The sequence below is a fragment of the Mustelus asterias genome, chromosome 9 (genome assembly GCF_964213995.1).
Source record: "Mustelus asterias chromosome 9, sMusAst1.hap1.1, whole genome shotgun sequence".
Lineage (NCBI taxonomy): Eukaryota > Metazoa > Chordata > Chondrichthyes > Carcharhiniformes > Triakidae > Mustelus > Mustelus asterias.
In genome coordinates, this window is record NC_135809.1 from 125329755 (window position 1) to 125353605 (window position 23851).

At 45.9% G+C, this 23851-nt stretch overlaps 1 protein-coding gene across 2 annotated transcripts in view; it reads left to right on the forward strand.

Annotated features, from left to right (window-relative positions):
- The window catches only part of LOC144498984 (protein kinase C-binding protein NELL1-like), an 893123-nt gene that overhangs the window by 270621 nt on the left and 598651 nt on the right, over positions 1-23851 (forward strand). For both annotated transcript variants that reach the window (XM_078221009.1, XM_078221010.1), the window contains exon 12: positions 14701-14829. In XM_078221009.1, coding sequence (XP_078077135.1) covers positions 14701-14829 — 129 coding nt within the window. The remainder of the gene's footprint in view (positions 1-14700; positions 14830-23851) is intronic.

The following is a 23851-nucleotide window of genomic DNA, read 5'->3' on the forward strand; positions in this document are numbered from 1 at the left end:
CTCCACACAGACAGTGACTCAAGGCTGGAATTAAGCCCGGGGATCCCTGGCACGGTGAGGCAGCAATGCTAACCACTGGGCCAACGTGCCACCCAGTTGACACATTTCTCAGGTGGAAGATCCAAGTTGTGATCCTCAGGAAGCTGACAGAAGCTAGTAGCGGAAGTAACAAAGCCAGATTTAGAAAACCATAGCAACATGGATTTTATGCTCTCCCACCAACGAGTCTGCAGGTAGGGTGGGGGAGGGGGACATGTGAGATCCAGTGGGTGACTTTCCCGCCAGTTTCTGACCAGTCTGAAATTTGAAAACAAGGAGGAGAATTTGAAAATCAAGATGTTGCCTGACTGGGCGTCAATGTCATGAGCCATGTAGTGATGGGGGAATTGGACATTCAAGTGAAGACACAGGCCAGTGGAGTTTTGGATGTCATTACGTTTCTGGAGGATAGAATATGGGAGACCAGCCATGAATGCTTTGTTGAGTCCAGCCTTCCCAACATTTAATTCATGGAAATTACTGCCCATCCATTACTGGGCTTCAGATAAGCATGTCTGATAGTTTAGCAACAGTGAAGGAGTTGAGAAAAGAGGTGCTGAAGAAAGTGTACGTCATCAGCATTCATGTGAAAACTAATGCTTCAGACCATATCTCCCTGACTAAGAAAATAAATCGCCTCATTCGCCACACCCCCTCCCCAACCCCTCCACAACTCCCCAGATTATTTGCACATTAAGCAAATCTGTATCAATAGAATCCCTACACTGCAGAAGGAGGCCATTTGGCCCATTGAGTCTGCACCGATTCTGTGACAGAGCATCTTACCCAGACCCTCTTCCCCCTCCCTATTCCCATAACCCCACATATTTACCATGGCTAATCCATCTAACCTACACATCTTGGGACACAAAGGGGCAAATTAGCAAGGCCAATCCACCTACCCTGATGAAGTGGACAGGATAAAATTGTTTCCCTTGGGGAGAATTTTAGAACCAGGGGACATAGATTCAAGATCTATATGTCATTTTTATATGGGCGGCACGGTAGCACAGTGGTTAGCACTGCTGCTTCACAGCTCCAGGGACCTGGGTTCGATTCCCCGCTTGGGTCACTGTCTGTGTGGAGTTTGCACATTCTCCTCGTGTCTGCGTGGGTTTCTTCCGGGTGCTCCGGTTTCCTCCCACAGTCCAAAGATATGCGGGTTAGGTTGATTGGCCATGCTAAAATTGCCCCTTAGTGTCCTGGGATGCGTAGATTAGAGGGATTAGTGGGTAAAATATGTAGGGATATGGGGGTAGGGCCTGGGTGGGATTGTGGTCGGTGCAGACTCGATGGGCTGAATGACCTCTTTCTCGACTGTAGGATTTCTATGATTTCTATGAAGTTGGTTCATATTAGCCATGATTGAATGGCGGAGCGAACTCGATGGGCCAAATGGCCTAATTCTGCTCCTGTATCTTATGAACTTATAAGATAAGTGGCAGTAGGTATAGAGGGGATATGGGGAAGAACCTCATAACGTGGAGGGTGGTGGGTGTCTGGAATTTGCTGCCTGAGTTGGTGATGGAGGCAAAGACCCTAAATTATTTTAAAAAGTACCTGGATCAGCAATTTAAGAACCATAGAACCATAGAAAATTACAGCTCAGAAACAGGCCTTTTGGCCCTTCTTGTCTGTGCCGAACCATTTTATGCCTAGTCCCACTGACCTGCACTTGGACCATATCCCTCCACACCCCTCTCATCTATGAACTCGTCCAAGTTTTTCTTAAATGTTAAAAGTGACCCCGCATTTACCACTTTATCCGGCAGCTCATTCCACACTCCCACCACTCTCTGCGTGAAGAAGCCCCCCTAATATTCCCTTTAAACTTTTCTCCTTTCACCCTTAACCCATGCCCTCTGTTTTTTTTTCTCCCCTAGCCTCAGCGGAAAAAGCCTGCTTGCATTCACTCTATCTATACCCATCAAAATCTTATACACCTCTATCAAATCTCCCCTCAATCTTCTACGCTCCAGGGAATAAAGTCCCAATCTATTCAATCTCTCTCTGTAACTCAGCTTCTCAAGTTCCGGCAACATCCTTGTGAACCTTCTCTGCACTCTTTCAATCTTATTTACATCCTTCCTGTAACTAGGTGACCAAAACTGTACACAATACTCCAAATTCGACCTCACCAATGCCTTATATAACCTTACCATAACACTCCAACTTTTATACTCGATACTCCGATTTATAAAGGCCAATGTACCAAAGGCACTCTTTATGACCCTATCCACCTGTGACGTCACTTTTAGGGAATTCTGTACCTGTATTCCCAGATCCCTCTGTTCAACTGCACTCTTCAGAGTCCTACCATTTACCCTGTACGTTCTTCTTTGGTTTGTCCTTCCAAAGTGCAATATCTCACACTTGTCTGCGTTAAGTTCCATTTGCCATTTTTCAGCCCATTTTTCTAGTTGGTCCAAATCCCTCTGCAAGCTTTGAAAACCTTCCTCACAGTCCACTACACCTCCAATCTTTGTATCATCAGCAAACTTGCTGATCCAATTTACCACATTATCATCCAGATCATTGATATAGATGACAAACAACAATGGACCCAACACCGATCCCTGCGGCACACCACTAGTCACAGGCCTCCACTCAGAGAAGCAATCCTCCACAACCACTCTCTGGCTTCTTCCATTGAGCCAGTGTCTTATCCAATTTACTACCTCCCCATGTATACCTAGCGACTGAACCTTCCTAACTAACCTCCCATGAGGGACCTTGTCAAAGGCCTTGCTGAAATCCAGGTAGACAACATCCACCGCCTTCCCTTCATCCACTTTCCTGGTAACCTCCTCGAAAAACTCTAATAGATTGGTCAAACATGACCTACCACGCACAAAGCCATGTTGACTCTCCCTAATAAGTCCCCGTCTATCCAAATATTTGTAGATCCTATCCCTTATCACACCTTCCAATAACTTGCCCACCACCGACGTCAAACTTACTGGCCGATAATTTCCCGGATTTCTTTTGGAACCTTTTTTAAACAACGGAACAACATGAGCCACCCTCCAATCATCCGGCACCTCCCCGGTGAATACTGACATTTTAAATATGTCTGCCAGGGCCCCTGCAAGTTCAACACTAGCTTCCCTCAAGGTCCGTGGGAATACCCTGTCCGGTCCTGGGGATTTATCCACTCTGATTTGCCTCAAGACAGCGAGCACCTCCTCCCCTTTAATCTGTAAAGGTTCCATGGCCTCCCTACCAGTTTGCCCTATTTCCGTAGACTCCATGCCCGTTTCCTCAGTAAATACGGATGCAAAAAAACCATTTAGTATCTCCCCCATCTCTTTTGGTTCCATACACAGTCTACCACTCTGGTCTTCAAGAGGACCAATTTTATCCCTCACTATCCTTTTGCTCCTAACATACCTGTAGAAGCTCTTTGGATTTTCCTTCACTCTGTCTGCCAAAGCAACCTCATGTCTTCTTTTAGCCCTCCTGATTTCCCTCTTAAGTAGCTTCTTGCACTTTTTATACTCCTCGAGCATCTGATGTGTTCCTTGTTGCCTGTACATTTCATACAACTCTCTCTTCCTCTTAATCAGTGTTACAATCTCCCTCGAGAACCAAGGTTCCTTATTCCTATTTACTTTGCCTTTAATCCTGACAGGAACATACAAACTCTGCACTCTCAAAATTTCTCCTTTGAAGGCCTCCCACTTTCCATTTACATCCTTACCAGAGAACAGCCTGTGCCAATCCACACTTCCCAGATCCCTTCTCATTTCATCAAATTTGGCCTTTTTCCAGTTCAGAACTTCAACCCGAGGACCAGATCTATCCTTATCCACGATCAGGTTGAAACTAATGGCATTATGATCACTGGATCCAAAGTGTTCCCTCACACTCACATCCATCACCTGCCCTAACTCATTTCCCAATAGGAGATCCAATATCGCATCCTCTCTAGTTGGCACCTCTATATACTGATGTAGAAAATTTTCCTGAACACATTTTACAAACTCTACCCCGTCTAAACCTTTAACAGTATGCGAGTCCAAATCTATATGTGGAAAATTAAAATCCCCTACTATCACAGCTTTGTGTTTCTTGCAGTTGTCAGCTATCTCTCCGCTGATTTGCTCCTCCAATTCTCGCTGACTATTGGGTGGTCTATAATACAAGCCCATTAATGTGGTCATACCTTTCCTGTTTCTCAGCTCCACCCATAGGGCCTCTGTAGACAAGCTCCCTAATCTATCCTGCCTGAGTACCGCTGTAACATTTTCCATGACCAACAATGCCACCCCCCACCTTTTATCCCTCTGCCTCTATCCCGCCTGAAACATTGGAACCCTGGAACATTGAGCTGCCAGTCCTGCCCCTCCTGTAGCCAAGTTTCACTAATGGCTATAATGTCATATTTCCATGTGTCTATCCATGCCTTCAGCTCATCTGCCTTCCCCACAATACTCCTGGCATTGAAATAGACACACCTCAAAAAATTATTTCCACCACACTCAACCCTTCCATTTGTGATTTTGCTTGAACTAACCTGTCTTTTTATCCCTGCTCCACTATCTGCTCTGGCACTCTGGTTCCCATCCCCCTGCAAATCTAGTTTAAACGCTCCCCAATAACACTAGCAAATCTCCCTGCAAGTATATTGGTCCCCTTGTAGTTTAGGTGTAACCCGTCTCTCTTGTACAGGTCCCACCTGCCCCAAAAGAGGTCCCAATGATCCAAGAATTGGAAACCCTGCCCCCTGCACCAGTTCCTCAGCCACGTGTTTATCCGCCCAAGCATCCTACTCCTGCCCTCACTGGCATGTGGCTCAGGTAGCAATCCTGAGATTACTACCCTCGGGGTCCTGCTTTTTAACTTCCTTCCAAGCTCTTTGTACTCACTCTTTAGGACCTCCTCACTCTTCCTTCCCACGTCATTGGTACCGACGTGTACCACGACATCTGGCTGATCACCTTCCCACTTTAGAACGCTGTGCACGCGATCAGAGACATCGCTGACCTTGGCACCTGGGAGGCAACAAACCATGTGGGAGTCTCTGTCCCGACCACAGAACCTCCGGTCCGTACCTCTGACCATCGAGTCCCCTATCATAGAACATAGAACATAGAAAGTCACAGCACAAACAGGCCCTTCGGCCCACAAGTTGCGCCGATCACATCCCCACCTCTAGGCCTATCTATAGCCCTCAATCCCATTAAATCCCATGTACTCATCCAGAAGTCTCTTAAAAGACCCCAACGAGTTTGCCTCCACCACCACCGACGTCAGCCGATTCCACTCACCCACCACCCTCTGAGTGAAAAACTTACCCCTGACATCCCCCCTGTACCTACCCCCCAGCACCTTAAACCTGTGTCCTCTCGTAGCAACCATTTCAGCCCTTGGAAATAGCCTCTGAGAGTCCACCCTATCCAGACCCCTCAACATCTTGTAAACCTCTATCAGGTCACCTCTCATCCTTCGTCTCTCCAGGGAGAAGAGACCAAGCTCCCTCAACCTATCCTCATAAGGCATGCCCCCCAATCCAGGCAACATCCTTGTAAATCTCCTCTGCACCCTTTCAATGGCTTCAACATCTTTCCTGTAATGAGGTGACCAGAACTGCGCGCAGTACTCCAAGTGGGGTCTAACCAGGGTCCTATAAAGCTGCAGCATTATCTCCCGACTCCTAAACTCAATCCCTCGATTAATGAAGGCTAGTACGCCATACGCCTTCTTGACCGCATCCTCCACCTGCGAGGCCGATTTAAGAGTCCTATGGACCCGGACCCCAAGGTCCTTCTGATCCTCTACACTGCTAAGAATGGTACCCTTCATTTTATACTGCTGCTCCATCCCATTGGATCTGCCAAAATGGATCACCACACACTTATCCGGGTTGAAGTCCATCTGCCACTTCTCCGCCCAGTCTTGCATTCTATCTATGTCTCGCTGCAACTTCTGACATCCCTCCAAACTATCCACAACACCACCTACCTTGGTGTCGTCAGCAAACTTACCAACCCATCCCTCCACTTCCTCATCCAGGTCATTTATGAAAATGACAAACAGCAAGGGTCCCAGAACAGATCCCTGGGGCACTCCACTGGTCACTGACCTCCACAGCCACTCTCTGCCTTCTGCAGGCAAGCCAGTTCTGGATCCACAAGGCAACAGCCCCTTGGATCCCATGCCCTCTCACTTTCTCAAGAAGTCTTGCATGGGGGACCTTATCGAACGCTTTGCTGAAGTCCATATAGACCACATCCACCGCTCTTCCTTCGTCAATGTGCTTGGTCACATTTTCAAAGAACTCAACCAGGCTCGTAAGGCACGACCTGCCCCTGACAAAGCCGTGCTGACTACTTTTGATCATACTAAACTTCTCTAGATGATCATAAATCCTGTCTCTCAGGATCCTCTCCATCAACTTACCAACCACTGAGGTTAGACTCACCGGTCGGTAATTTCCCGGGCTGTCCCTGTTCCCTTTCTTGAATATAGGGACCACATCCGCAATCCTCCAATCCTCCGGAACCTCTCCCGTCTCCATCGACGATGCAAAGATCATCGCCAAAGGCTCCGCAATCTCCTCCCTCGCCTCCCACAGTAACCTGGGGTACATCCCATCCGGTCCCGGCGACTTACCAACCTTGATGCCATTCAATAGTTCCAACACATCCTCTTTCTTTATGTCCACATGCTCGATCCTTTCTGTCCTCCGCAATCCAGCAGTACAACCACCCAGATCCCTTTCCACCGTGAATACCGAGGTAAAGTATTCATTAAGCACCTCCGCCATTTCTAACGGTTCCGCACAAACTTTTCCCCCTTCACCTTTTAAGGGTCCTATGCCTTCACATCTCATCCTTTTACTCTTGACATATTTGTAGAAAGCCTTGGGATTCTCCTTAATCTTACCCGCCAAGGTCTTCTCATGACCCCTTCTCGCTCTCCTAATTTCCTTCTTAAGCTCCTTCCTACATCGCGTATACTCCTCTAAATCCTTAACACCTCCTAGCTCTCTGAACCTTCTGTACGCCTCTCTTTTCTTATTTACCAGGTTCATCACAACCTTCGTGCACCACGGTTCCCGTACCCTACCAACACCCCCCTGTCTCATCGGAACGTTGTCATGCAGAGCTCCAGACAAACATTCCTTGAAAATCCTCCACTTTCCTTCGGTACTTTTCCCCAAGAATGCCTCCTTCCAATTTACCCGTCTAATTTCCTCCCTGATGACACTGTATTTCCCTTTACTCCAGAGAAACACTTTCCTAGCCTGCCTGACCCTATCTCTTTCCAATGCTATCGTGAAGGAGATAGAATTATGATCGCTATCCCCAAGATGTTCACCCACCGAGAGATCCTCCACCTGTCCAGGTTCATTAGCCAGCACCAGATCAAGAACAGCCTCTCCTCTAGTAGGCTTATCCACATACTGTGTCAGGAAACTCTCCTGGACACACCTAACAAACTCCTCTCCATCCAAACCCCTAGCCCTAGGGATATTCCAATCTATGTTTGGGAAATTAAAATCTCCCATCACGACAACTCTGTTATTCCTACATCTCTCCAGGATCTGTTTCCCCATCTGCTCCTCAACATCTCTGTTACTATTGGGCGGCCTATAGAAAACACCCAGCATCAGTACTGCTCTCCTCTTCTTCATCCCACCCTTTTGCGCTGTAGAACCAGACTCAGTATCAGAGTTCCGGCTGTCGCAGCTTGTCCCAGGTAAAGCATCTCCCACAACAGTATCCAATTCAGTATACCTGTTGTGGAGGGGTATGTCCACAGGGGAACCCTGCTCTGCCTGTCCTTTCACACTGCCATTTCCTCTCCTTACAGTAACCCAATTTCCTGTGCTCTGCTGCTTAGGTGTAACTATCTCCCTAAAGCTACTGTCTATATACGTCTCATTCTCCCGAATTAGATGGAGGTCATCAAGCTCCTTCTCCAGTTCCCTAACACGCTTTGCTAGCAGCTGCAGCTGAATGCATCTTTTGCAGGTGCTGTCGTCAGGGATACCGGAGGTCTCCCTGATCTCCCACATCCTGCAAGAGGAGCATTCCAACATCTTGCCTGGCATATTTTTTTTTACTCTGGGGAAATACAAGAATAAACTTTCTGAAAAAGAAAAAAAAAACTACTCTCGCCTCTGCCTGTTCTCGCCGAAGCCCGTTTTGAGCCAAAGCCCTTCAGCTCTCACTCTGTCCCCTGCTCACTCTGCTGCCCGCTAACGACGCTGCCCGCTCAAAGGTGCGGCCTACTTTTAAACCCTCCAAAACCTTCCCAGGCTGCTGCTGGGCCTACTTCCTGTTTTGAAAAAAACCTCCGATTTTTTTTCACAAATTTAACTGAAAAATAAATAAATAAATTAGTACACAAACAAGCTCCCTTACCCTCAGCCTGCTCCTGTGGAATGCTTAAGTGCCGTAAGCGACAGAGCTATGGGCCGTGTGCAGGAAGATGGACCAAATGACCTCCTTCTATGCTATAACTTTTCTATGGTTCTATGGTTCTAACCTGCACATCTTTGGACTGTGGGAGGAAACCAGAGCACCTGGAGGAAAACCACGCAGACACAGGGAGAACGTGCAAACTTCACACAGTCACCCAAGGCTGGAATTGAACCCGGATCCTGGGCACTGTGAGGCAGCAGTGCTAACCATTCTGCCGCCCTTCTACCAATCCTCCTATCAATGGAAACAGTTTTTCTATCAAAAGCCCTCCTAATTTTGATAATCTCCATCAAGCCGACCATTCACCTTTTCGAAGGAGATTAATCAAGTGTCTACAGCCTTACCACGTTGTCCCTCATCCTTGGTATCATTCTGGTAAATCTCCTCTGGACCCTCTCAAATGCTTTGCTATCTTCCTAAAGTGTGATTCCCAGAATTGGACGCAATGGGCGGGATTTTCCAGCCCTTTCTGCTGGCAGGATCTTCCAGTCCCGCCGCAGGCCAATGGTGAGCCGCTTCTGCTGCTGGAAAATACGGCGTGGGGCGGCCAGAAATTCCCACCCAATTCCCATTCAAGTATGTCAGAGTAACTAATAAATTATATATTCTTGGTATAGCGACATTTATTTTGCAACCTATGCTTTTAGTAGCACAGTGGTTAGCACTGCTGCTTCCAGTGCCAGGGACCCAGGTTCGAATCCTCATTTGGGTCATGCGGAGTTTGCACGTTCTCCCCGTGTCTGCGTGGGTTTCCTCCGGGTGCTCCGGTTTCCTCCCACATTCTGAAAGACCTGAACAGGCGCTGGACTGTGGCCACTAAGGGAATTTCACAGTAACTTCATTGCAGTGTTAATGTAAGCCTTACTTGTGACTGATAAATAAACTTTACTAGTTATAAAACCAAAAGGCACAATCTTATGGGCTGTTCATGCCATGCTCCTGCTGCAGCGAGGTCGGGAGAATTTGGCGCCCTGCCAAATCTCCGTTCACTGCAGCGGGATGGGAAAATCCCACCGGCGAGAACGGCCGTAACATTCCGGTCAAAGATTCTGTATCCGCTTTTTTTAAAACTTGCTTACCGACTTGTCCTTCCACCTTCAAAGGTTATTAAATGTGAAGGCCAGGTCCCTCTGTTCCTGCTCTCTGACTGTCTTCTTGTCCAAGTTTGGAGACGCTATTCCACTTCTACAACATTGCAGCAACAACAGGACACTTGGGCCAGCAATAATTAGGGCCCTGTTGCGTCTCCATTAGCAATCAACAGCTTCCACCCCTGACGCTAACATAGTCCACCATCAGGTGCGACTGGGAATAATTAGTTTCTTCAGCAATAGCCAGAAATAACTGTTGTGTAAAATGTACTGTTTAATATCTCCAGAGATTCCATTTCCCAGAGACTTAACAAATTAAATATCTTGCTGAATGCATAAAAGTAATTAGCAGGAAGAAGATTAATTCAAAACAAGAGAATTTTTGAAATTTAACATTTTATTTTGCCGAGCTAACTGCCTGTGAAACAAATATGTGCATTTACATATCATTTAATAACTTCACTAGATATTAATTTGTATCCTTATCACAGAATTGCAGATTTGTTGCGCTGCAAAGGGAGGCCATTTGGCCCATCGTGACTGCACCGGCTCTCCAAACCAACATTATGACTTAGTTCCATTCACTCTGCCTTGGAGGCGGCACGGTGGTGGAGTGGTTAGCACTGATGCCTCACAGCACTCGGGATCCAGGTTCGATTCCGGTTTCGGGTCACTCTGTGCGAAGCCTACGCACTCTCCCCATGTCTGCGCGAGTTTCCTCCGGGTGCTCTGGTTTCCTCCCACAGTCTAAAGATGTGCTGGTTAGGTGCATTGGTCATGCTAAATTCTCCCTCAGTGTACCTGAACAGGCGCTGGAGTGTGATGACTAGGCGATTTTCACAGTAACTTCATTTGCAGTGTTAATGTAAGCCTACTTGTGACAAATAAATATTACTTTACTTTTTCCCTGTACCCTTGTACAAGTAATTATTTAATGTCCTCAAGAATGCCTCGACTGAACCTGCCTCCACCACGCTTCCAGCTAATGCATTCCAGACCCGAACCACTCACAGTGTGAGAAAGCTTTTTCGCACATCACATTTGCTTTTGTTGCAAATCACTTTAAATCTGTCTTTCTTGATCTTTTTAACAGTTTCACCCCATCTACTCTGTCCAACCCCCTCATGATTTTGAACATCTCTAACAAATCTTCTCTTAGCCTTCTTCTCTCAAGAACAGCCTCAACATCTCCAGTCTATCCTCGTAACTGAATTTTCTTATCCCAGGAACCATTCTTGTAAACCTCTTCTGCACTCTCATTAATACGTTCTGATCCTTTCAATAGCATGGCGCCCAGAACTGTACACAATACTCCAGCTAAGGACAACTAGTGTCTTGTACAAGTTCAGCATTACCTCCTTGCTCTTGTACTCCATGTCTCGTTTAATAAAGCCCAGAATACTATATGCTTTATTAACTGCTCTCTCTACCTGTCCTGCCACCTTCAATGATCCCTGCACATATATACCCAGGTCCCTCGGCTCCTGCACCCTTGTAATAAATTTACCCCCTATTTTACATTGTCTCTCAATGTGTTTCCTACTAAAATGCATCACTTCACACTCCTCCACATAAGGTCTGCCACCTATCTGCCCACTCCACCAACTTGTCACCGTCTTTTGAAGTGCTATAATGTCCTGTTCACAGTTTACAATACTTTCAAGTTTTCAGTCATCTGAAAATTTTGAAATTGATTCTGCACACCAAGATCAAGGTCATTAATATATAAAAGGAAAAGCAGGGATCCCAATACTGGCCCCTGGGGAACATCAAAAAAGAACCTTACTCCAGCCTCTGGGTCATCCTCTTTTTCCAGCATTGCAATGCTCTCCCTAACACAATGGTTAGCACTGCTGCCTCACAGCGCCAGGGACCCAAGTCCAACTCCAGCCTTGGGTCACTGTCTGTGTGGGGATTGCACATTCTCCCCGTGTCTACGTGGGTTTCCTCAGGGTGCTCCAGTTTCCTCCCACAGTCCAAAGATGTACGGGTTTGGTTGATTGGCCAGACTAAAATAACCCTAGTGTCAGGGGGATTGGCAGGATAAATGTGGGGGGTTGTGGGAGTGGGGCTTGGGTGGGATTGTGGTCGGTGCAGACTCGATGGGCCGAATGGTCTTCTTCTGCAGTGTGGGGATTCTATGATTCTACTCTAACCAATATTCTATTCTAACCTCCCCAATTCCTTTCTTTCCTATCTTTTCTGAACACCTTGTAAGCGGAAATATTTAACATCCAGTTTGGGTCAGGAGGGCTAATCAGGTCAGAGGGCAAGTTAGGTGAAGTCAGGGGTCAGTTGGGTGCTGGCGGGTAATCAGATTAGATTGTAGACCAGGGGCAGTCAGGTGCTTGAAGAGGTAGTCAGGGTGTCAGGGGGTAGTTGGCTCTTTGGTGTGCTCATCGGGGGTTCGGGGGGACTGGTCAGAGGTTTTGGATTTCCAAAAGGCGTTTGATAAGGTGCCCCATAAAAGGCTGCTGAAGAAGATTAGGGCACACGGAGTTGGGGGTAGTGTGTTAAAGTGGATTGGGGACTGGCTATCCGACAGGAAGCAAAGAGTCGGAATAAATGGGTGTTTTTCCGGTTGGAGGAAGGTAACTAGTGGCGTGCCGCAGGGCTCGGTACTCGGGCCGCAACTGTTTACCATTTATATAGATGATCTGGAGGAGGGGACGGAGTGTAGGGTAACGAAGTTTGCAGACGACACAAAGATAAGTGGAAAAGTGAATCGTGTGGAGGACGGAGAAGATCTGCAGAGAGATTTGGACAGGCTGAGTGAGTGGGCGAGGATATGGCAAATGGAGTATAACGTTGATAAATGCGAGGTTATACACTTTGGAGGAAATAATAACAAATGGGATTACTATCTCAATGGAAACAAATTAAAACATGCTACCGTGCAAAGGGACCTGGGGGTCCTTGTGCATGAGACGCAAAAGCCCAGTCTGCAGGTACAACAGGTGATCAAGAAGGCAAATGGGATGTTGGCCTATATTGCGAGGGGGATAGAATATAAAAGCAGGGATGTCTTGATGCACCTGTACAGGGCATTGGTGAGGCCGCAGCTGGAATACTGTGCGCAGTATTGGTCCCCTTATATGAGGAAGGATATATTGGCATTGGAGGGAGTGCAGAGAAGGTTCACCAGGTTGATACCGGAGATGAGGGGTTTGGATTATGAGGAGAGGCTGAGGAGATTGGGTTTGTACTCGGAGTTTAGAAGGATGAGGGGGGATCTTATGGAGACTTATAAGATAATGCGGGGGCTGGATAGGGTGGAGGCGGAGAGATTCTTTCCACTTAGTAAGGAAGTTAAAACTAGAGGACACAGCCTCAAAATAAAGGGGGGTCGGTTTAAGACAGAGTTGAGGAGGAACTTCTTCTCCCAGAGGGTGGTGAATCTCTGGAATTCTCTGCCCACTGAGGTGGTGGAGGCTACCTCGCTGAATATGTTTAAAGCGCGGATGGATGGATTCCTGAGCGGTAAGGGAATTAAGGGTTATGGGGATCAGGCGGGTAAGTGGTACTGATCCACGTCAGATCAGCCATGATCTTATTGAATGGCGGGGCAGGCTCGAGGGGCTAGATGGCCTACTCCTGCTCCTATTTCTTATGTTCTTATGTTCTTATGTTCAAGGGTGAGTTGGGGGTCAAGCGGGCAATCAGGGGTCAGTGTGAGTTACTGAGGGATTGGTTGTATGGTTATCCACGAGTTAGACTTGGTTTTCTCTGTCTAACATTTCTTGAAAAATATTCAAGTAAGTGCATCGGAACTGTCACAAATGTCCAACTCTGGTTCAGAGTCAGAAACATTCACCTAGGGGTCCCGGACACCAGGAGAATTGTCCATCAGAAGTTGAAACTTCCCAGGCAATTTCTATGTAGGTCAGGGCATTGCGATTTGCACGGTGTTCCGATAGGTTCATACGGTCTGTGTCTCACATGCAGTTTTCTATGGTGAATCATCCAGGCAGTCTCAGCCATGGAAATCCAAATGCCTGTAGTTCTTTATTTGATGGGCATGGATATTTGAATATGTCAAGTTGCAGAAGGAAAACATCCTTTCTGGATGTATCACAGCTTGGTATGGCTCCTGCTCTGAGCCAGACCACAATAAACTAGAAAGGGTTATTAACATAGACCAGTCCATCACTCAAACCAGCCTCCCATCCATTGACTCCATCTACACCTCCCGCTGCCTCAGAAAAGCAGCCAGCATAATTAAGGACCCCATGCATCCCAGATATTCTCTCTTCCACCTTCCTCCATTGGGAAAAAGATACAAAAGTCTGAGATCATGTGCCAACCGACTCATGAACAGCTTCTTCCCTGCTACCATCAGACTTTTGAAAGGACCTATCATTTGTTAAGTTGATCTTTCTCTACACCCTAGCTATGACTGTTACGTTACATTCTGCACCCTCTTCTTTCCTTCTCCCCTATGTACGGTATGTTTTGTCTTTATAGCGTGCAAGAAATAACCCCATTCACTGTATCCCAATACATGTGACAACAATAAATCAAATCAAATCAAAATTCTGAAATGAAAATGCCCGACTAGTTACAATCTATTTGAACATTGAGACTTTTTGTGTCAGACAGTCAGAGTCCAGCAGGTTTGCACGTGATTTTTGGTTCTTTTATTCTGGTTGAAGGGTTATGGGGACAAGGCAGGAAAATGGGGATGAGGAGCATATCAGCCGTGATTGAATGGTGGAACAGACCCAATGGGCCGAATGGCCTAATTCTGCTCTGATACCTTATGAACTATTGAATGCTTAATCATTGGACATTCCATTTCCAGCCTGAAATCTTGATCATCTAAATTCATGATTGTAAAATTTGGGAGTGCTTCAAATCGGATGTACTGATCTCTGTAACTGATTCTTTAATCCCCATTGTCTTCATGGAAGTTCCACTCAATCGTGGATTAATAAATGATACAAGTTCATAACCCGGATACAAATCCACAGATTTCTTCAATAAGCTGTTAGTTAATCAATTGTACTTTATGTTGGGGGTAGCTGCAATTTGGTTTGGAACGAGCATCGCTGTATTCATAAATTTAAATGATTTGTATTTTTTCTTTTCCCCCCTCTGCTGGTTCCCACTTGTGCTCTAACCATACCCTCACCTGGCAGGCCACGATTTCTGTGCCGAAGGACATCAATGCGGCGAAAATTCCGAATGCTGGAACCTGAACACGAAAGCTATATGTGTGTGCAAGAACGGCTTCGTTCCCGTGCAGGGTGACACGGCACATTGTGAAGGTAGGAGGTGGTTTTCCTGAGTCTTTCTTGACCGCTTGTGGCTTGGACCAGACAGTGACTTGATGGTTGCCTTCAGACAGACTGGGAATGCTGGAGCTGGATGTGTTGTGGAGCTGGATTGCCTTTTCCTTTGATGATTGTTTTGGTGGAAAAAGTAAGAGTGGGGGCCCGTAAAACCTCTCCAATTTTCAAAAAGCGGTGTTAAGTGAATGGTTTTGAGATGTGCCACACCATCAAGTACACAATGTCAATTTGTTTGAATTTCAAGGATTTAAAAAAATTAGTTCTCAGGATGTAGGCATCGCTGACATTTAGAACCCATTGCTTGCTACGTTTGCAGGTGGTGGCATGCTTCCTTCTTGAATGCAGTTCGATTTTGTGACATAATATCAAGGAGCATTCCTGTTGTCTACTGATATACTGGTACCGTCCAGGATGAATACTCAATGTGTTGTGAAATATGCAATATATTTTTCATCATGCAGCCATTAAGATCGTTCAACAAAAAAGATCAAAGCACTTTCGGAGTCTTGTGTTGATAACATTGTGTGCATGTGTTTGAATGTTAGACAGCCCAGGGACAGTTTGGGAGAATTTCTCAGTGCAGAGGGCTACGGTCCCCGGAAGGATAGGGGGTTTTAGTTCAGACAGGCAGCATGGTCAGTGCAGGCTTGGAGGGCCGAAGGGCCTGTTCCTGTGCTGCAATTTTCTTTGTTCTTTGTTCAGTGTGAGCTGGCAAACTGATTTGAATTTATTGCACGTTTGAGGATGGACGTTGAAGTTTGTCTCAAGGTGAATTACCCACCTATTTCACCATTTTGCGTCAGTGGTTTTCTGCTTCAGATCAGGAGAATTGTACGTTGGTACTTACCACCCCCCGGAAACTGATGCACTGAACGAAATACCTATACGAGCCTTAGCTGTGTCAGATCCCATGTGCTGCCTTGTGTTTAAGAAGTGTGCACACCGTCAGTCACAATTGTAACCATGAGCACTAATGCCTCACTTAACAAAGGATAAGTAATGTGAGAATAACAATCGCAAATTGTTTGCGGCTACAATGATTATATAACCTCAGGCATTGTGGCACTAATTGATAGGTACCATACAGAGAATTGGGAAGTTCCCCAATGGCCTACAGTGTTTTGAAAGCATTTTTAACAGTGGCAAAAAAAAATCAGTGAAAGTTGAATGCTTCTCAACAGAGGTAATTTCTTTTGCAAAAAGTGCAATAAAAATCTCAAGAAAGTGGAAGTCAAAAATACATAAGCGAGAGGTAGCACTTTATAGATCCATTAATGATTAGTGACTGGGGAAATGTAACTGAAATATTTACACTGGAATGGCAACAAGGAATCAGTGATGGATTTTATTCCCACAGTGTTGGTCTTTTTTAACAATCTATTCCACCTTGATCGCACTATTATTTTTGCAATATGCATAAATTGTGAGTCGACAAGAGAAAGTGTAACAATCTGTCTCCTGTGATGGGATGACAGGAGCATCTCATAGATTTTGTAGAATTCATAGAATCCCTACAGTGCAGATGGAGGTCATTCGGCCCATTGAGTCTGCACTGACTCTCCAACAGAGCATCTTACCCAAGCCCTATTCCCGTAACTACACATATTTATCCCCCCCTAACCTACACATCGTGGGACACTAGGGAGCAATTTCGCATGGCCAGTCCACTTAATCTGCATGTCTTTGGAGTGTGGGAGGACACCGGAGCACTCGGAGGAAACCCACACAGACATGGGGAGAATGTGCAAACTCCGCACAGGCAGGCACCTGAGGCCGGAATTGAACCCGGGGCCTTGGTGCTCTGAGGCAGCGGTGCTAACCACCGTACCACCGTGCCGCTCTTCGTCTCAATGGGGCTTTAGCAATGCTGGTGGCGAAGGTAGAGAATTTAGTGGTTGGCAGATTATGATTTTGCTACTGACTTTTCTGTAACAGTTTTGTTCTGATATTGTTCTACTCTGTTGCTCGGATTGGGAAATGTGAAGGGAGGGTTGATGCTGCTTTTTAAGACTGTGCAGATACTTTTTATGTCCTGTAGGCCAAATAATCACAGTACCTTCACAATACCTTGTACTAATCTAACACTTAAAATGTAATCAGATGTCCCAAGGTGCTTCACAGGAGAGTCATGAAACATAGAAACATCGAGAATAGGAGCAGGAAGAGGCCACTCGGCCCTTCGAGCCTGTTTCACCATTCATTATGACCATGGCTCTTCATCCAACTCAATAGCCTGATCCCTTCTTCCCCCCATATTTTTTGATCCCCTTCACCTCAAGTGAAATATCTAACTGCTTCTTGAAAACATTCAGTGCTTTGGCCTCAACTACTTTCTGTGGTAGCAAAATCCATAGGCTGACCACTCTCTGGGTGAAGAAATTTCTCCTAACCTTTGTCCTAAAAGGTTTACCCTCTGAGAGATCCTATGTACGCTCAGCCTGTTTGCTTCAGTCCACGCAAAGACTTCATTTTATGATATTTCTGCCTATGCAATTACATTTAAATGCTAGACTGTAGGGGTTAACTAACACTGCTAACGTAACTACGTTTTAAAACTCAGAAGGCATGCTGGGTTTGCTAAAAGTTGACTGCATTCCTGAAGGGTACACAATTCAAGCAAAACAACAGCAGCTGCAAGGCTTGCTTTTTTTCTAGACAGCGACAGCCTGCGAAGGACACTGACAATAAAGAGATAAGGGTTGAGATATATTGTGGATTTTAGTGTGCGTTTTGCCAGTCAATTTTTGAGTTCAGTTCGATTTCAAGAAGTGCAGTCCAGTACAGTGCAGGAACTGGCTTGCTTAAGAGTCAAACTCCAAAGTTTGCTTTTTCTTCTCACTTCTATCATGTTAATTTTCTTAAGTTTTGTTCAAGAAAAGAAGTTCATTTTAAAACCCCATACCAGTGCTGTCCCCATGTCTGTTCAAAGGAATGAATAATGTGGAGATGCCGGCGTTGGACTGGGGTAAACACAGTAAGGAGCCTAACAACACCAGGTTAAAGTCCAACAGGTTTATTTGGTAGCAAACGCCAAATGCACCCAACACCTCTATCCTCAGACTGTGATTCCTGCTTTTGGAACCCCCCCACCATCGGGAATATCCTTCTTGCATCTACCCTGTCTAATCCTGTTAGAATTTTCTAGGTTTCTATGAGAAACATAGTCTATTAGCAACATAAGGGAAGCTGACCAAAAGCTTGGTTGAGGAGGTAAGATTGAAGGAGTATCTTCAAGGAGGAGAGAGAAGAGGTTTAGGGAGGGAATTCCAGAACTTCATCCCTGGGTCTGACAATTAAAATTAGGGATGTGCAAAAGGCCAGGATTGAAGGAGCTTAGATAGCTCAAGTTCCTTTTACAGTCATCTTACATTGAGCTACTCACTTTCAATTTTCCGTTAATTCACCTTGTTCTTCAACTGGAACTCCCAAGGGTGTCCGTGATGGGTTTGATTGGGGCATGGAAAGTGATGTTGGAATTGGAGCTATTCGAGCTAGTATGTATTCCTTCAAGTTTAAACATTAGTTAGGCCGCACTTGGAATATAGCGTTCAATTCTGGTCGCCACACTACCAGAAGGATGTGGAGGCTTTGGAGAGGGTACAGAAAAGATTTACCAGGATGTTGCCTGGTATGGAGGGCATTAGCTATGAGGAGAGGTTGGAGAAACTTGGTTTGTTCTCACTGGAACGATGGAGCTTGAGGGGCGACCTGATAGAAATCTACAAGATTATGAGAGGCATGGACAGAGTGGATAGTCAGAAGCTTTTTCCCAGGATGGAAGAGTCAATTACTAGGGGGCACAGGATTAAGGTGCGAGGGGCTGTACGAGGCAGATTTTTTTACACAAATGGTGGTGGGTGCCTGGAACTCGTTGCCGGGGGAGGTAGTGGGAGTGGATACGGTAGTGACTCTTAAGGGTCGTCTTGACAAATACATGAATAGGATGGGAATAGAGGGATATGGTCCCCGGAAGGGTAGTGGGTTTTAGTTAACTCATGCAGCATGGTCGGTGCAGGCTTGGGGGGGCTGAAGGGCCTGTTCCTGTGCTGTAATTTTCTTTGTTCTATTTCCTGTGAACCAAGCAAAAGAGCACAGTGATGATCATTTCAAATAATTGTTTCTAAGTAACACAGAAAACGAGTACTTTGTGTAGTAGAGCAGTTGACTGTAAATGCTCCAAAGAGCTGCCAGAATGGAATCTTCAATTATCCTTAATAAAATTGAGTATTCAATGCATGATGGAAAACCAATACTTAATTCTTATTGAGCCTGATAAGCAGAGTTGGTTTTGAGAATGGATATGACATTTTCTTGACAGTAATAGCTTCTTTCCATTACGTTCCAATTATTTCCCCATCTGCCCTGAAGGCACTGACTTATATTGGCTAAAGTTCCCAAGGCCCTCAAGCCTCCTCTGATATCTCACTCAAGTTGCCATCCATCATCTGTTAATTAAGACAGTGAGTGATGGCAGGGTAAGTGACCATGGGAGTACCATGATTGAGCAGAAATGAAGGCAAAGTACTGCGAATGTTGTAATAAAAACTAAAAGTGCTGGAAATATGCAGCAAGCTTGGCAACATTAATGTTGAAAGTCAAGTATGACTTACTCTGAAATCAATGCACCATGATTGAGTTGAATCCTGTCGTTATCCTTTTCTGACAGGAGATACAGGCCACGAGCTACGACGGTTAATTTCTTCCCTTTCTTCCTGTTGCATCTTCCACTTGGAAGCTCCTCTCCAAGTCACTCACCGTCCTGACTTGGAAATATAGTGACTGTTCCTTCACTGTTGCTGGGTCAAAATCCTGCAACTCCCTCCCTAACAGCACTGAGGTTGTACCAACACCAGATGGATTGCAGTGGTTCAAGAAGGCAGCTCACCATCACCTTCTCAAGCACAATTAAGGATAGGCAATGAATGCTGGCTTAGCCAGTGAGGCCCACATCCCTCAAATGAATAAAAAAATCTTTGTATTCATCCTATTGAATTCAATCGATGAGTGGTGAAGAAGGCATTCAGCATGCTTGGTTTCATTGGTCAGAACATTGAATATAGGAGTTGGGATGTCTTGTTGAAGTTGTACAAGACATTGGTAAGGCCCACTTGGAATACTGTGTACAGTTCTGGTCACCCTATTATAGAAAGGATATTATTAAACTAGAAAGAGTGCAGAAAAGATTTACTAGGATGCTACCGGGACTTGATGGTTTGAGTTGTAAGGAGAGGTTGGATAGGCTGGGACATTTTTCCTCTGGAGCGTAGAAGGCTGAGGGGTGATCTTATAGGGGTCTATAAAATAATGAGGGGCACAGATCAGCTAGATAGTCAATATCTTTTCCCAAAGGTCGGGGAGTCTAAAATTAGAGGGTACAGGTTTAAGTTGAGAGGGGAGAGATACAAAAGGGTCCAGAGGGGCAGTTTTTGCACACAATGTGGTGAATGTCTAGAACAAGCTGCCAGAGGTAGCAGTAGAGGTGGCTACAATTTTGTCTTTTAAAAAGTGATTAGAGAGTTAGATGGGTAAAATGGGTGTAGAGGGATATGGGCCAAATGCGGGCAATTGGGATTAATTTAGGGGTTTAAAAAAAGGGCAGCATGGACAAGTTGGGCCAAAAGGCCTGTTTTCATGCTGTAAACCTCTATGACTCTATAACTAACCCAATGGGCGTGATCTTATCCCCCATTCATGCCTCGCTCCCGCTGCAGCAAGGCCATAGAGTTTGGCGGCCAGCCAAATCTCTGTTCACTGTGACGGGATGGGAAAATCCTGTCGGCGTGATCGGTGGTTCGATTCTGGCCACTGACTGAAACGAAGCTCAGATTCCTGCTCTGCTACAAGGAGTGCCTTACACTAGTTCCTTTGAAACAAAGGTTAAAAGTATTTCTGCATCCTTGAAGTGACAAGTTATGCTAACTGCGACAAGCTCACTTTAGCACTGACGGTGAGGTCACCTGAGGGGCTAATCTATATCCTCGATCCTGCGGTCTTCCAGTAAATTGTAAAATAATTGAATTGATTCAAGGAATTAATTGTTAACAAACAGTTATATGGAAACTACCATCTGTCAGAGGCCCAGGGGCTGGTTATGAAGCACTTGTGGATCATATTTCTACATGATCTGGTTCATATCTGGTTTATTAACGATAATGGCAGGAAGATGGAGGAACTCTCTGTGAAAATTCACTTCCCCAGCCAAAGTAGGCAACAACAGATCAATAAAAGCAATTGATTGTGAAGTCAATATTTCAGGTATTGATTTAATTGTGAGTTAACCACTGAGAAGAAAAGATTGCCTTTCTGAAGATGACCCTAATTGGAAAGCAATTCATAATGAGTGATTAATTGCAACATTGCCGCTGAATCTTTGGACCCAGCAAGCTCAAGGTAATTTTATACCGAGGAAATAAAGGGTGGGGGAAAACAGATCTTGCCAGCCTTGGTGACAGCTGATCTATTGGGCAGTTTGTAGAAAGGGCATTCCAATGTGGGATTAAATTATGTAACTGGGGAAAATGTGGACTAACCCTGGACAAGTCGAGCTGCTCATGAGAATAGAATAGAATCCCGACAGTGCAGAAGGAGGCCATTCAGCCCATCGAGTCAGTACCGACCACAGTGCCACCCAGGCCTGATTCCCGTAACCCCACTGATTTACCCTGCTGATCCCCCTGACACTAAGGGGCAATTTAGCATGGCCAATCAATCTAACCCGCACATCTTTGGACTGTGGGAGGAAACCGGAGCACCCGGAGGAAACCCACGCCGACACAGGGAGAATGTGCAAACGCCACACCGTGACTCGAGGCTGGAATTGAACCCGAGTCCCTGGCGCTGTGAGGCAGCTGTTCGAACCACTGTGCCACCGTGCCGCCCTAGTTTGAAAGAAAAGAAAAATTCTATGAGGCTTCTGGATGACTGGCCCTCAGCCTCTTGTGGCTACTTCTATTGGGAAAGGTCCAAAAATGTTTTTAAGGGTGAAAATACTCAGCAAAATCTAATCGGAACAATTTCATATTAATATTGATCCCTTGCCAACATTGAAAGCCATTTTGATTCATCAAAGTTAAGTTTTAAGTTTACTTATTAGTGTCTCAAGTATGCCTATGTTAACACTGCAATGAAGTTTCTGTGAAAATTCCCATCGTCGCCACACTCTGGCATCTGTTCGGGTACACTGGGGGAGAATTTAGCATGGCCAATGCACCTAACCAGCATGTCTTTCAGACTGTGGGAGGAAACCAGAGCACCCGGAGCAAACCCATGCAGACACGGGGAGAATGTGCAGACTCCACACAGACAGTGACCCAAGTCCCTGCAATCGACCCTGGGTCCCTGGTGCTGTGAGGTAGCAGTGCTAACCACTGTGCAATCATCCATTAAAGTTCTATTCTGCTCATATTGGATGGGATCTTCTGCTCTCGCTGGCAGTGAGCTTGGAAGCGGGAAGAATGTGTAATTAGGAGGTGGACTGGGACCCTGCTGCATTCTCCCCTCTGTCCGAATTAAGTTCTGGTGGGAAGGACCTTGGTTGATCTCCACTGGTCATTGAGACCTTTACATGGCTGTTTAATGACCAATTCAGGGCCTCAACCCACTGCTGCTGGTATTCATCCACCCATAGGTGGGCCTGTCTCCATGCAGCATGCACGGCAGATGAAATCGTGTCGCGTGTTTGTCATCTCCAGGGCTTGAGTTTGGGAGGTGGTGGGGCAGAAGCTAGGGTGTCCCTTCATCGAAGGCACTCGGTGCCTGATCAGGGAACTGGACATCAGAGAAGGGGAGGTGCCACTGAGAGCCACTCTCCCTGCCCTTGCTGCCCACCTCCCCTGCAACCCTGCCCCACCCTGCCCCCAACATGAATCACCTGCGTGTGGGCCGCTCTGTGATCCTGGGTCTCTGGCAAGTGTTTTCCTGCAGCAGCCACTGACTCCCCTGTGGCTCTGCTGAGCACAAGAACTGCTGGTCTCTGACTGGCCAGCAGTCCCCTGGTAGATGAGACCTCAAGGCCTTCCACTGGCCTCGCCGCTGCCTGATTGGTTTTTAATTCATTGGGCCTACCTGAAAAGAGGCAATGTGGGTCTCTCACTAGCTCTCCAGCCAGCCCCTAACACCTGTATAAGATTCCGCCCAAGGTGTCAGCCAAACATTTGATAGATAAGCTTTGTTTTATTAACAGTCCTTGTGTGCAGACAGTTCAGTGCGAGGAAGCAGGAGGGAAAATGGAACAGTAACATTCAAAAAAAAATCTGGATGGTGAGGAAATACAGTGTTGTTAAACACCTTTGAGGGATAGCAGCATGCCGTCACTCGAAGGGAAGTGTGTCAAGCGATCCAGTCCCAGTTTCACTTTAACCAAAGAACAGAACACAGCACACACAGCTCTGCTGTTGATGTCTTCAAGCTTTCTATCCATCTATATCTGTTTTCATGTACTTAGTCTCAATGAGTAAATCCACAATACATTTGCCCAATTCTTTATAGAAGCATTGAAACTAGAAGCAGGAGTAGGCCATTCGGCCATTTGAGCCTATTCCGCCATTCATTTTGATCATGGCTGATCGTCAAATTCAATATCCTGATCCCCCTTCCTCCCCCATATACCTTGATCCCTTTTGCCCCAAGTGCTAGATCTAATTTCTTCTTGAAATCAGACAACATTTTGGCCTCAACTATATTCCGTGGTAGTGAATTCCACACATTCACTACCCTCTGGGTGAAGAAATTTCTCCTCACCTCAGTTTTAAAAGGTTTACCCCTTATCCTCAAACTATGACCCCTAGTTCTGGACTTCCCCACCATTGGGGAATATTCATTCTGAATCTACCCTGTCTAACCCTGTTAGAATTTTATAAGTTTCTATGAGATCTCCTCAAGTTTATGAGTGACTGGTGCCTTTATTTCATTATAAAAACACAGCATACAGCAGAACAGGTTTCTCATATAACAGTACAAACAAATTAACACCAGGGAGTAAACCCACTTGTAGCTGATC